This window comes from Girardinichthys multiradiatus, chromosome 13 (assembly GCF_021462225.1).
Source record: "Girardinichthys multiradiatus isolate DD_20200921_A chromosome 13, DD_fGirMul_XY1, whole genome shotgun sequence".
In the NCBI taxonomy this organism is placed as follows: domain Eukaryota; kingdom Metazoa; phylum Chordata; class Actinopteri; order Cyprinodontiformes; family Goodeidae; genus Girardinichthys; species Girardinichthys multiradiatus.
In genome coordinates, this window is record NC_061806.1 from 20,945,796 (window position 1) to 20,961,190 (window position 15,395).

Sequence of the window (15,395 nt, forward strand, 5' to 3'; positions counted from 1 at the left end):
TCTTTGCTGCAGTTGTTAATAGTGAGCTTGGGAGATTTATTACCTTCCTCACAATCCTTCTTACCGTATGTGGGACGAGACGCATCAGTCCTCATCCAGTCTGGTGAGATAAGAGATATGGGCCTTTGTACACCCAAGTGAAACAGGAAGTTATCGTTTACTGATGAAAGGTTCGTAGACACTTTAATCAATTGAAAAAGTACAAAGTGATTATTAGAGGTGCCAATTATTGAGACCAGTAATGTTGTATAAACAGTTACTTGTAAAGAATATTTCTCTGAATTTTTTAGTGTGAGATTATGCTACTGCAATAAAAGATGACTGTATTTTAAAAATTGTGACATATTTTTATTAGGGAGTGCCAGTAAGTGTGAACGCCAACATAAATGTCTGTGAAGAAGTTGTTTTTACTTTACCTCACACATCTAACCTTGAAAAAGCTAATAAAGGGGCAGTGTGGTTGGGTTTTGATCAGTTTATTGACCGTGTTGCCATGACAACCAACCAAACTCACTAGAAACAAGCTTTCATCAAGGTATTTAGTTGTTTTGACGAGGACTGAACGCTCTATTGTGGAGCAAATAATCTTCATGCTAAATGATGTTCCTGGATACTTTGTGAGTAGATTTCCACAAATCAAGGGTGGGTTTTGGTCTTCAATATTTCTGCCTTGCTGCTTTGACACCCCCCATCCCACAAAAAGGAGGCTAATGATGTACAGACTCCGCAGAGCAGAGCTTTCAAAAGATATAATTTCCATTTCAAAGCGTCTGCTGCTTCCTTACAGTCCTACAAGCTGCCGTGTGTTACACAGACCAGGACGCGTTGCCACAAACTGCCTCATCGCTTGCACCTCTTTATTGCTTAAATGATTAAAACGGTGGATGTTCCCTGGTTTCACAGAACAAGCTGCTGTGTGCCGTTTCAATTAAGGTGCAGGCATGGATGCAGCGCCTGTCTACGGATGTTGCAGGGGTTTCCTGGGAGGCATCACTGCTGCTTGACAGGGGTTTCAGACAAAGGGCCTTGTTTCTGTGGTTGTCAATTACACGGCAGATATATAGAGCAGGCCTGATTTATATGCAGGCCTCAGAGGATAAAGCAACTAAACAGCACCAAACTGTTCAGACAATACGATTATGTGATTATTTATCCCACCCAACCGAGAAAAATCTTCTTCACCATCACATAGCATAAAAAAGGATCTGTTGGCCCTAAAATTAACTGCTCTCATCTGAATACTGCTGAACATAAACACACTCTTAAGCACCCAGCGGTTTCCACTGCAACTTTAATGTTATCATTTATCCTCTTATGCACAAATGTCAACCTTTTCAGCCCTTATCCCTGCCTTTTCCTCTCATTCAACTGCCTTCTACACCTTCTCCAGCTCACCTCTCCTTTTCTTTTGTATTTTCTTTCATTGCCCATACCCCATTTATTACTCCCTTTCTACCATGCCAGCCTGCCCTTCTTCTGTCTGTATTCCACTCACTTTTCCCCTAATTGTATCCAGCTCAACCTCTTCTCGGCGTCTCCGCTTTACCCTGCATAGATATTACACATTTCTCCAACATATCTGCCTCATTGTTTTGGTTCATTGTCTTTCCTTTCTGTCTCCCTCTCTCTCTGGTTGGGGATCCTCTAGTGACATCATCGCTCCTACAGTTACCATGGTTTCAGGGGAGAGGGACAGTAATATAATTTCTGATCAAACAGACCAGCTCGGTGCTATTCTATTCTTTTACACACACCCAGAAACATAAGACGGTTTCAGGAATAGTTTTTTTTTTATTAAAGCATACACATATAGTTATAGTAGGTTTGGCCAGGGTTTTGTGTGAGTGAGTCTAAGGTCAGGTCAGCGTTAAGGACGGCTCTGTGTGAATGAACAAGTTTTCATCGAACAGATCTTCATCCAGATCACCCTCCTCTTCGGTGAAGTAGGTGGGAAAAGGAGGGCTGAGCAGAGTGGAGTGTCGGCTTGGAAGTACAGTGTCTCTCACCTGCAGAACACACACAAATACACACACTTACTAGAGCAATAAAAATCTGATGAAACAACTCAGTGGCAGAAAAACATGAATTTTCCAAGTGCTGTTCATATAAACAGGAGTTTATTGCTCAAAGAAGCAAATTTACATTATAAACAGCTATAGTAGATCAAAAAGGTTGGGACGGCATTGTCCTCACATAAATCCTTCAAATAAATTACTGAAAGGTCCGCTAAGGATTCCTGAAGCTAGGAAAGACTGTTTAAAATAAATAAACTGTGCATGTCCTGATCCAATCCCAAGTTTCCACTCAGGCATTTTTAAATGATTAGTATGAGAGTCTTGAACAAAACCCAACTGTGCACGACTGCTGATGCATCATCAGCCGCATTCCAAGTGTAAGCCGGGGAGACGTACAAACGTGTTTTGAACATCATAACGTTTTAATCATGACTTGGTTTCTTGTGAATGGTTTGTGAAACGGTAACATAGATCAAGCCTTTTGTTGATACAAATCTCCATTATTCCTAGCTGTCCAAGGCCCTGGCTACAACATTATAGATTTTATAAATCACCATTTCTTCCTCCGTTCTTAGTGGTGATATGATTGACATTAAAAGCATCAAAATTAAAAAGAAGAAAACAATGCTGGACTCAAAATCTGAATGACTCTTCTGAAACAGTTGCAGCTCTTGTGACTATTAGTAGTTTAATAGAAACAGAGTATGGACAAAGTGAGAATATTGCTGTACTCACTGGTACACAAAGTCATAATGGGAATGCACAAAATGAGTCGTCGTTATTTATCCACTTCCCAAAAACTCACCATAACAGAGCATGATAGTTTCAAATGCAGCAAAAAATCTCATTGATTTTATTTCTGTTTCAGAGGGTGAACACTAGATTTTTTATTTTTTATACGGTTATATTATCTGTGAAAGTTTTGCTGCTGAAAATCCCAGATTTTTACTTTCGTGATCGCAGGAGGAGTTGCCACGAGGGCATCTGCTGACATAATTTACACAAATGCCACAGTGGTGGACCTCACAGCTAAAACGCCCACAAAATATGATCCAGCATGTTTTGGGAAGTTAAGTTTCAGGGGGGAAATTATCTGGATCCCAACTGAAACATTTCTCAGTAAAAAAGAAACTAATAACTCTTGCAGTTTCCAGCATCACCAGCTCCTTGAGCTGTGGTCAGATATCAAGAAAACTGCCAGAGCAGTGGGGAGCCTCTTGTCCTTACATTACACAACACTAGACTCAAGCACATAGTTTTTGAAGCAGGAGGACAACTTTTCTTTAAGTTGCGATTTCAAGATTACCTGAACTATCAACAAGTAACATTAAAACACACAGGAAACATGCTAGCATTAGACTAGCACCTCAACAAACATAGTTAGCAGGAACAAGGCAAGCTTATAGAAGACTGTAGCCGTATTCAGTCACAATATTATAGGAGCTCTTCTAACGTAGTCAACCCACGTTGGAACAGCATGTTAAGCCGTCCTTTAAAAACCCTAGTTGGGACAAGTTATCTGTTGCATTACATTGGCATATCCTAATCATTGGTGAATGAGTGGGACACAATCATAAACTTATGTAAGTGGTTTTTTTTTTTACTGCACATTAAAGCTAAAACAAATTCATGCAAGTCTTGAAGTAAATAACTAAACGAGTCAAAGAGATTCAGCATCATAACTTGATGTTTAAAGATGCGCTGATAGACGGGCTAAATGGGTGCTGTGAAGTGCAGGATGATTTATGTCAAATGACAGCAACACACACTCGCGTTACCCAGTTGTCTTTATCTTGAACTGAATCTCACAAAGTTCGGTGTAAATGAGATTAGTAACTAATGAGCAGGCCTTTTGCCCTCAGTGTGTAAGCCATATATGCTCCACAGATCATTGATCCCTGGATCAATAACTAATATGTGAACGATCGTTAAAACACAATGACCACTTTCCAAACACAGAGAAATCCGAGCTATCGCTTAATATCCAGCAAAATGCTCTAAGCAGATCGGATTTCTCAGGTTTTTCTGTGCAGCTCGCTGTGAGCAGGAGTTCTGTTACCAATTGTTACTTGAAAAATGTGATTTATTATTATTTTACTTTGGCAATTCGATATTGTGTCTCTCTTATTTTAACTTCTGTCCTTTAAACATCTAACAATTAAATGAAACAGAGTCCTTTTTTTTTCTATGCAAACTGTCAATTTTAAATTCAAGAAGGAAAGAAAGAAAGCTGGATATGACAACCCCAAATTGCAAAACAAAAAAAAATGTTTAGTCAGAAAAAGACGCATTTCTGTTGCTGCTCCTCAGGCTTCATTGTTTAGTCAATTCCAACAATGACAAACACTGCCTGCCAGCAACGGACATGGAAAATGAATGAGCACAGAGGAAAAAGGAGGACCTGCGCTCGAAGCTTGAAGCCATTCTAGTCGAGTGGGGAGATAATGCCCGGTCACGTAATGTATGAGGCCATGGATGAAACCCTTAGTTAATGACAAAGCAGAGGAACTGCCACCGATTCAAAAAGAGGCAAATTTTAAAGCTTCTACTGGCTACTCTGTGATTTATTGTGCTTCAGATGCACAAAGCTGCTAAAGGACCCAGGATCAAATCACTGCATCTGTTCACTGCTTTAAATTCATGTAATAACAATTCAAATAACTATTAGATGGTGATCTGCATGATAAATGACGAAACAAGAAAAAAAAAAAAACAGCAATGGAAAAACTTCACTTAGAGTGATCTATTTCTAACTAATTTGATGGATAGGCATTTAGTTTTCCCACATGACTCACTTGAATTTTCCCTTGGCTAGACTTAAAAGAAACCCTGAAACACTGCAGGAATTATTGGCCTAATGAGTCATTAATTAAATGTTAAAAAAAAACGTGAGGATGCAGAGAAAAACATATTAGTTCGGTTTAATTTTAATTGCAATCAATAAATCAGAGATGTTGCTGATATGCATTTGGACATTAGGGTTTAACAGAACAATAGATACCATTAAGACACCTTTATTATTAACCTGTAGCCTTTAGGTTGATATAATCTAAAGGGAATCCAGAAGAATGAATGTGTGTATGTGTATGTGTGTAAGGCTGAAATTGTATTAATTATTACTTGTCTCCAGATCAAATAAGAGTCTAGGTAAAAGCAAACCTCCTACACTGATGAGGTGAACACAACATGGAACATGGAACATGTTACTAACATCATTAAGGTGCACGCTGCCTTTTTCCATCCTATGAGATATACATATGCACACACACACACACACACACACACTAACACACATGCGTGCTGCTGATCTAGCGCATTGTCAATGAAGATAAATTGCACTGTCTTGCAGGTGTGACGGTGTTTCACAGGTGCAAGGTCACTCATCGCAGTCAGATTTCTAAACATGCCAGAGCTGACTTCACACTCCACTGTATGTGTGTGGGACTTATTTTACCTTCAGGACACAGTTCCTGTGACCGGGGACAGTGCCGTGAACATACAGCACATTATACTTGGTATTCACCCTCCATATCTGGAACCCAGAAATGTGTAAACAAAGCAGATTTGACAAGATTAGATTAATAAAAGAGTGAAGGACAAACAGGTTGAGAACAGAAATCACTCGTGTTCGTACCAGCGCTTACCTTCAGACCGTGAGCTGTGATGTACGTGTTGCCCATTCTGCCAGGCATCTTCTTCCCTTTGAAAACTTTGGCTGGATCCTAAATGCAGGTGAAATAACAAAGGCTTTAATAATGAATAAAGAGAAGCAATCTGCTCGTGTGTGTGCATGAAGGCATGTTTTACCCCTCCTGGTCCAGAAGCTCCTGGTCTACGATGAGTTTTGGTTTGACCATGGCTAGCTGGCTGACCTTTGAATCCCCATCGCTTCATCACACCTTGGAAACCCTTACCGATACTACCAAAACACACAAGAAATGCACACATACAAACTCACAATATAAAACAAGATTAACTGTGCCTTACAAAAGCATTAACTACCCGTTTTTGACACGTTATAGCACTGAACTTCATTGTATATTAGGATTTTATACAATAGACCTACTAAAACGTAGTGTATCATTGTGAAGTGGAAGGAAAATGATGCATGGTTTTCAATTTTTAGAACAAATAAATATCTGAAAACATGATGCATTTATATTCATCCCCTTAACTCTGATACTCCTAAATAAAATCCACAGCAATCCATCTGTGTGATCTAATCTCAGTTTAAATACAGCTGTTCTGTGAAGGCCTCAGAGGTTTATTAGAGCATATCAGTGAACAAACAGCATCAAGAAGACCAGGGAACACACCAGGCAGGTCAGGGAGAGTTTCTGAGACGTTTAACCAAAATAGAACTTTATTTGCTAACATGCAAAAGCCTATATGTGGGGTGGAAACAACTCACACCAAACCATCTACAGAGAAAAACATGATGGTGGTAGCATCATGCTGTTGGGATCATTTCCTTAAAGAAAACCTATTAGAGAATACAAAAATAATTGAGACTGGGATGGAGGTTCACCTTGCAGCAGCACAACCCTAAACATGCAGCTGAAGCTACAATTGGGATGGTTTAGATCTGTTTTTCCCAATCCTGGTCCTTTATGTTTTAGATATGTCTCTGTCCAACACACCTGGTTCAAAGGATGCCTGCCACAACTGCCTTGAAAGTCAGTCAGCAAAAAAAAAAAAACACCTGAAATAGGCAGGACAGGTGGTCCTGAGGACCAGGATAAAGAACCACTGGTTTAGACTGAAGTCTATTCATGTGTTAGAATGGCCTAGTCAAAGTTCAGACCAGAGTCCAAATAAGAATCTGGGTCAAGACTTGAAAATTACCGCTCACAGACACTCCCCATCCAGACTGAAAGCTATTTTGCTAGGAATGGGCTTGCAGCTGTAATAGCAACAAAGTTTTTTTTTTTTTTAAACTTTATTGCCAACCAAAAACAAGCAGTCGACATACAAACATTTTAACCCTGAGACTGGGGTTTCACATCAATATTCATATATACTTTCAACCTTCTATTTATCATTATGCAAGAAGGGGACAGATAGGCAACCCAAACCTAGAAACAGAACAAAAAAAGAAGTAACAATAATAATGATCAGAAAGTGGATGCACCCTAAATAAGATAAGTCACAATAGGTTTCCACAATCGTTCAAAGTTCTGGGCTTTTGTAGTTGAGCTGTTAGTCGTTCCATTGTATACATGTTTAATCTTTTGTCTCAAGTGATCCATATTTGGTGAGTCAGGCTTCATCCAGTTGACTGTAATCATCTTCCTTGCCGTCATTAGGAGAATATGTAGGAGACCTCTTTGGTCAGAAGTAAAATGGTCAGGGAATATATCAAGTATAAAAAATTACAGGATCAAAAGAAATATTAACTTTTAGTACTCTCTCAAGCACATCTTTGACATTTTAGCAACAAAGGGATTTTAATGCATTAATTAACATTTATGCTCACCACACTCTTCAGACTTTTATCACTAGAAAACATTTTCTTTCCACTTCAAATTATGCACCGTTTTGTTTTGGATAAATAAAATCTCTAAACATTCACATGGCAAACGTAGAAAGGGTTAAAAGGTAAGCAAACTTTTGCAAGAGACGTCAAGTCTGTATTTTTTGTAGATTAGTTAATTCAGTGATTAAAAAAACAACACAAATGAAAGCATAGATTTAAATTTGTATGTAAAGTGAAATCTTCTTAAATAAAAGAAATAGCAAGAACTAAGAAAGACCGCAAGATAAGGGAAAATGTGCAAAAACAAAACTTACGATTTAGCTGTGACGTCTACATATTGGCCAGGACGGAAATGTGCTGCATACAGAGGAGTGCCTTCACATAAAAGAAACAAAATAAGGGAATAAATAACCAAAATTCCAGTTTCCTGCATAAAAGCTGGAGCACATTTGTATTTTTGCTGATACCCGGTTTGATGATTGCATTGTCTGACACTTTAAAGATGGTGACTTTCTGTTTAGGAGGAACTCCTGCATTCCTGAACATCTCCATTTCCTTCTCGGTCCTCTGTCAGTCATCGTGAGGGGAAGGGGGAAAGAAAAAAAAAAAAAAACAGAATGATGGAAGTGACAGAAGAAGTATGAGCAGTGAGCAGTAGTTGGACCATCGTCCTATTACGACTGTACAGGAGCCAAAAGACACACACTCGCATGCAGACGCACGCAGTCTTGGCAGTGAGTCTCTGACATTTGCTTTCACTCCGCTTGCTCTCAACTCTGTGCCTCCAATCACTCCAGACTCTCCCTCTTCCCTTCTGTTAACTGGGAATCAGTCTGCCAAAGCTGCTCTCTCCAACAAACGCTGACTGAAGAGTGATGCGGCTGTGAGGAGGGATTAAAACAACCCCACAAGTGAAATCCTGACACTGATCCATCACGTATCTATCGAGTTGCGATGAATAAATTACACCTTAAGTTATTCAGTCTTGCACAACTGTTTTTCATGTTATAACAATGGATGTCCACCGCATGCATAGTAAGACTCAATTGTCGGAAAATATAACCTTTTAACATGTCCTCTACTTCTGAAGGGGACAGAATAATCCTCAAGAGATTTGGCTGCAGATACTTTGGATGAACTTCCATGATGGGACTCGATGGAAATGTGCTTTCATGGTATTTATGCCAAACTCTGAACCTGCAAGTTGAATACTGAGACTCACTGGACCGGCTGTCATTTTCCAATCTATTCTTGTCCCCATTTAGGCGAGCCTGTGAAAGCTGTAGCCTTAGTTTCCCGTTCTTGACTGATGGAAGCGCCACACGGGGTGGTCTTCTGCTGCTGTAGCAGGTTCAACATGATATGTGTTCATAGATGATATTTCAGAATGCCTTGGTTGTATCTGAGCTACATTTAGCTTTCAATCATCTCAAACCAGTCTGCCCAATTTCCTCAGAGATCAACAAGGCATCTTCATTCAAACAACTACTGGATGCTACATATAATGTCAATTCAATCCCCTTGGTTGACTTTCAGCAAGTCATCTTCACCGCATCTGGTTGCCTAAACCTGTTGAGCTGCTGCCATGTGATTGACTGATTCACTTTATGTTTTAACAAGCAATTGGACAGATATATCTAATAAATTGGCCGGTCATATAACTAAAACAGTCGGTGCCATTAGATTTTTCTTTATTTGTGTGCATGAACATCATGTCTGAATCTAAGACTGGGATTGGTGAGAAACCTTGGTTCCGACTTCTAAGTTCACAGCGAATGCAACAATAATTTATTGCATCCTTATTCACTCAGAGGCCAGGAGCGCCTCGGGACTTCTGTGCTTTTGCAGCCACCAGCAGAATGTTTGGTTTTGCTGAGACTTTTTTATACAGGAGCAGAGGCTCTTGAGATAAATTAAAATGGGCAGACTGTGAAGCAGAAGCTCACCCTGCATTCGGGGATTATGCCAAATCAGCTCTTTAGGGGTAAGACTAATAAAGATGTGTAAAATTGGGATGAAAATAAGCAGCAAGAAAAACCCTTAAAAGTACAGTGTTTCAGGAAATCCAGAAGCAGTATTCATTCTAATGTTGCAACCAAGTCCTTCAGAGAATTTAAAAGACAGATGAATAAGCTACTGAATCCCGAAAAACAGTATTTCCTGACTTAAAAAAAAAAACAAATGTCTAATAAACAGAACCAAAAGAAAACTTCACTAAAAAGAGTACTTTCCATTGTACAAGTAACATCATATAAACAGTGGAATTGTGGTTAACGCTTACATAGAATGGTGACACGTTCTTCCCTCCTACAACGAGAGCAGCAGTGCGGCCATCAAACTCTTCTTTGGAGAGATACCTTAATACGTGGCAATCTTGTACCTGGGAAATGTTTTACAGTTTAAAAACAAAGCAAAATTAATTAGGAGTACAATGTAAGCAAAGTTTCTGATTTAACAAAACTGACTGCAGTTTTCACTGCTCAGCCTGGTCCTCAGGAGCAGTAGACAAAAATAGCTAAGCAATTAGATGGAAGTCCCTGTTGTAAAGTATTAATATTCATCCACAGGGTTAATTTACTCTCACAGCATTCGGTCAAATCTAAATGGATGACTTCAAATCAAGACGCCCGTCTCTTTGTATGCAATGCATTAAATAAAGATGTCCTGTCTTAAAAACGGTTTTAAAAAACCAAATTAAAAATGTCCTTTATTCCAAATTATCTAATTAAATACATGGAGCAAAAAGACACGTGGTAATACTTTTAATCAAACACAAAATGTAATTTTAGGCGTATTTTACACAAACCATAAATGTAACAGCAGAAACGTGAATGACTTAATGTCACAAAAAGTGAATGAGCAGCAGAGGATAATAATGAAAGACGATGAAACTGAAAGAGTTGGAGTTATACGTTTATACACTGCTGGGCAAAAGTATTCAAACCTTGTGAGTTAAATTTTTACACTTCACAATCACAAATCTCAAAGTTTTTTATTAGGATTTTATGTGATACATTAACACAAAGCAGGGCATAATTATGAAGCAGACATCCATCCATCCATCCATCCATCTCCATCCATCCATCTCCATCCATCCATCCATCCATCCATCCATCCCTCCATCTCCATCCATCCATCCATCCATCCCCATCCATCCATCCATCCATCCATCCATCCATCTCCATCCATCCATCCATCTCCATCCATCCATCCATCTCCATCCATCCATCCATCTCCATCCATCCATCTCCATCCATCCATCCATCTCCATCCATCCATCCATCTCCATCCATCTCCATCCATCCATCTCCATCCATCCATCCATCCATCTCCATCCATCCATCCATCCATCCATCTCCATTCTTCCATCCATCTCCATCCATCCATCCATCCATCCATCCATCCATCTCCATCCATCCATCTCCATCCATCCATCCATCCATCCATCTCCATCCATCCATCCATCCATCCATCCATCAATCTCCATCCATCCATCTCCATCCATCCATCCATCTCCATCCATCCATCCATCTCCATCCATCCATCCATCCATCCATCAATCTCCATCCATCCATCTCCATCCATCCATCCATCTCCATCCATCCATCCATCTCCATCCATCCATCCATCCATCCATCAATCTCCATCCATCCATCTCCATCCATCCATCCATCTCCATCCATCCATCCATCTCCATCCATCCATCCATCCATCTCCATCCATCCATCCATCTCCATCCATCCATCCATCCATCCATCTCCATTCTTCCATCCATCTCCATCCATCCATCCATCCATCCATCCATCCATGTTTATCCAAGATTGGGTTGCAGGGTTAACAGGTCCAGCAGAAAACCCCAGGCAACCCATAGAGCCACAACACTATCCAGGTCATTTTGGGAAATTCCAAAGCTATCCCAGGCCAGATGGGATATATAGTCCATCCAGTGAGTTCTGGTTCTGTCCGGGGTTCTCCTCCCAGTGGGATGTGCATGGAAAACCTCCAAAGAGAGCTACCCATGAGGTTTACTGATCAGATTCTTGAACCACGTCAATTGACTCCTTTCAATACGGAGAAGTAGTGGCCCTACCTTAAGCTCCCCTCCGATGGTGGAGCTCATCATCCTAGTCCAGCCACCCTTACCGAGGAAGCTCATTTCAGCCCCTTGTATCCTGGACCTCATTCTTTAAGGCCACTCACCTGCTAACCTACCAAAACATAGCTGTGCAATTAAAATGAACAGAACAGCATTAGTCAGAGAAGTTGCCTAGAGCCCAACTAAGGAGAAGCTTCAGAATCCTATGTATGGTGGTAAACTAAAGGCATCACATCACCCTAAACACACCATCCCCACAGTGAAACATGGTAGGGGCAGCATCACGCTGTAGGGATGCTTTTCTTCAGCAAGGGCAGGAAAACCGGTCAGAATTAAAGCATGCACGCAACGCTTTAAGGCGTTTATTTGTAAAAGAATTATTAATGACCATTTCCCTGTCTCCTTCTGCCATCCTATTGCGCTCTATATTGTGTTGCTCTGTCCCACAAAAATACACTGACTTTGTGGTTGTGATATAACACAATGTGAAAATGTTTAATGGGGTATGAAAGGGCTGGTAGCACACAACACTTCCCAGTGACTAGCCTGTCTGAGCTGCCTTTTAAACCTCATCAGAAACGCCTTTCACAAAGGCAGACTGTGGAACGATCAAACAGAGCATAAGGAAATACTTTCATGGTAATATTTTCCACCTTTACGGTCAGTAAAGCCAGTTATTCTTTCAATAGAAATTGGTTATTTTTTTGACGCATTGCTCATTTCAATTCAGATGACAAGAATTCACCCTCATTAGAGCCATTTGGATACAAGGCTGAAGCACAGACATAAAAAGTGTGATTCTAGAGGCTACCTGCAACAACGTGACTGGGTGTCTTTCTCCTGTTTTAGTCCAGATAGGAGCCATCCCCAACTTGACAGCAACTAACCCAACTCTCCTACTCCCTGCAGAGAGGACAGATGAAAAGATAATGAATGTGCAAGCTGACAGGAGCAGCACTCCTGTAAGACACAGCACTAACTGATCATGCTTCCTACCCTCTGTCCACTCATGTCGTGGCCAAGGCTCATCTTTGAGAGGGTTGAGCCTCTCCGCTGTCTGACTTCTGTATTCCTCTGCCATGAGGTTTCTCATGTACTTCTGGTTGTCCTCTGTAAGGTGTTCTTCAAACCATGTGGTGGTCTTTACAGTCCTGATACAACCCAACAATTGGACAGGGCTAAAAGTGAGGAGAAATAAAAGAATTAGATAAGTTACAATCATAGCTATAGTTTGGCTGCACAATAGATCGCAATATAAAGGTATGGAATGTTAATATATGCTGTTTGGATGCAATATTTGTAACCTATTATTTTCTTAGTGTTAAGAATGATGCCACTTGAAATATAGCATCATTTTAGATGGAGTCCCCCTGACACAGATGACTGAGTACAAGATGGTAAAGGTCACACGGAGAGCTGAAGGTACATTTAATGTCAGTTGGCAAAAAGAGGACTGAGGAAAATGTGGATTTATCAAAACTGATCTTTTAGTCGTAATTTGTAACAGGAATTTTGCCATAACATGATTTTCTTAAGCATCTATAATCAAGATTGCATTGCTTTATTTTTTATTAATGTATTCTTCTTACAAACAAGTACGGATGCAAAAGGACAAAATATTTCCGGATTAATTTCAGTAACTTTCAAATAAGCTAAGAAACTCCATGGGAACTATATGAACTTCTAACTATAAACATTAAAACTGGCCATCGGCAAGACATCCACAAAAAGAAACTGCGATTAAAAAACATTACATTTCAAAAATGTTTTTTCTTTTTGTGAGCAGGACTTTATCAATCTAACTATTTTACTGAACAATCAATTCTTTGACAGAACCAAATAAACACATGTTGAGTAAAATATTACAAACATTTCAAGAGTTAGGTGAAATGTCAGCAAGCCTCAAAAATCAAAGTTTGAAATTAAAAGAGTTCGCTTCCCCTCTAAAGAAGTCCAATTCGACGTGCAAATCAACAAACATCCCTCAAACTTCTGGCATTTGACATTTTTGCCAAAGCCTTTCAGACATTAGCCTTTTCCCAGGCCTCATCAACATCCTCAATAAGAAAAGTGGCCTCAACACTCCAGCATACTAGAAATCATGTGTGTATGTGATGAAAGAACAGTGCATGTTGGGTGTCCTTAATACACCTGCTGTAAGTAGTGTAAAAGTAAACTTTGCAATATCTAGAATTAGCACCTTTTCGAGGCACTTAAATTTTTTTTATTAAAAGTGACAAATCTGATTAGACGACTGTTCCTTTAAACCCGAGGTGGACAGTTCCAGTGTGTGCTCATTTTATTTTACATCATCCTGCTTTAATTACATTCAATTTTGTATATAATAGGGTTGTCACAATACAGACGTTTCAAACGTCTATACTGCTAATAAGAAAAATACAATTTTCGATACTGCTACAACATTTTTTGAAGGGAAACGGTTTTTTGTAGTTAAGAGGTGAAAAAATATAAGTTACAAGATGACAATTTTTAACTTCTTTTATTAGGGCTAAATCAATAAGTATGAAACAATTCATCCCTTTTTCTTTTTAATATAATATCGTATAATTTAAGTGTCATTTCCCTGTTTGGCAAAACAGTAGACAAGATAACACTTAGTATAGGTGTTCATTGTTTATGGAAGTGTGTGCATTTGATTCAGTCGTGTAATCGGTTTTTTTTTTTATTTAATAATTCGACTGTAATTTTGTTTAGTGGTTCAAATCCTTCTGGAACTTAGCAGAAGCAATGAAGTTTGGATCAAGGGCATCCAAAGAATGATGGCTGTTGATAATAGCTGTGTTTCTGGTTTAACTGGTATTTTCTGACAGAATAAAGTTTTATGTGTTAACTGGCAATGATAACAGTGACTATATTATTGTTAAAATATCATCTAGAAAAAACATATTTTAAGGTCCCAGCGCCTAACATGAAACACTGTCTTACCGAAGACTTAAAACAATATAACGCTCCTATCAAGGAAGCGTTTCTAAAATAATATCCTTAATGTTGATATAAAAAATGCTAACGGAGACTTGCCTCCAAAGCAAGCTGGAACCAGTTAGCACAGTTAGCGTCCTTACCTTTCAGCCGCTGCCCGAGGAGAAATGAGCTGAGCTCCCCGCTGGAGAAGAAACCGACAGCCCCACGTCGCCATCATGCTTCTCATTCGCATTCATACATAAATCTGAGAGCAGTAAATGTAAATTAAAAGAAGCTGTCGGTTTAAATATGGAAACACATGCTTTTCGTCTTCGTCCACTTACAAATGTCACCCTTGCAACTTCCCGTACTGTATCAAAATAGTTCCGCAGCACTGTGGTGAATGCCAAGGGTTCCGCACCACAATGTAAATTTGCAGCAGCAGTTCAAATATTTATCTCTAACTGTTGAATACAAAAATATAATATATATTGAGACTGACAGTGGGAACTTTGAGTATTAGATAATGTTGTTTACTATGGATATAGTTTGTTATTTCTTTGGTGTTGTTTTTGTTTTTTACCGTCCTGCTATAATTGACTCCAATGCAAAATTAAATGAAAGGAAAATGTTATTCTGTTTTTAAATAGCTGAATTCAAATGCCATCTTCACTGTTTCCATGCTATTCTCTGTATAAGAAATAGATATCGGGAGGTTCATCTGCTGAATACTAATCGACATGTCGCAGAATGAGACATTTATAGATTGTGCCCAAATGACAAACCAAGTTTGGTTCCCTCTAATTATCTGTATGGAGATTAGTGCAATAATTTATTCTTACATTTTTATTATACCTGTGGGAGCAAGTGAAAGAAAATGTTGTCA

General features: G+C 39.3%; 1 protein-coding gene across 2 annotated transcripts; it reads right to left on the reverse strand.

Annotated features, from left to right (window-relative positions):
* Nucleotides 1-1,769: 1,769 nt before the first annotated feature.
* mrpl3 (mitochondrial ribosomal protein L3) lies at nt 1,770-14,965 on the reverse strand. 2 transcript variants are annotated; one of them, XM_047384675.1, is made up of 11 exons: nt 14,854-14,965; nt 14,671-14,774; nt 12,584-12,765; nt 12,399-12,490; nt 9,773-9,871; nt 7,959-8,058; nt 7,806-7,866; nt 5,823-5,934; nt 5,660-5,737; nt 5,470-5,547; nt 1,770-2,006 (listed from the first exon to the last, which is right to left on the reverse strand). In XM_047384675.1, the coding sequence occupies exons 2-11, from the start codon at nt 14,760-14,762 to the stop codon at nt 1,857-1,859; spliced, it is 1,044 nt and encodes a 347-aa protein (XP_047240631.1). In that variant the 5' UTR covers nt 14,763-14,774; nt 14,854-14,965; the 3' UTR covers nt 1,770-1,856. The 2 variants fall into 2 exon arrangements, with proteins under 2 accessions (XP_047240631.1, XP_047240630.1); XM_047384674.1 differs by having other exon boundaries at nt 14,671-14,892.
* Nucleotides 14,966-15,395: the final 430 nt, after the last annotated feature.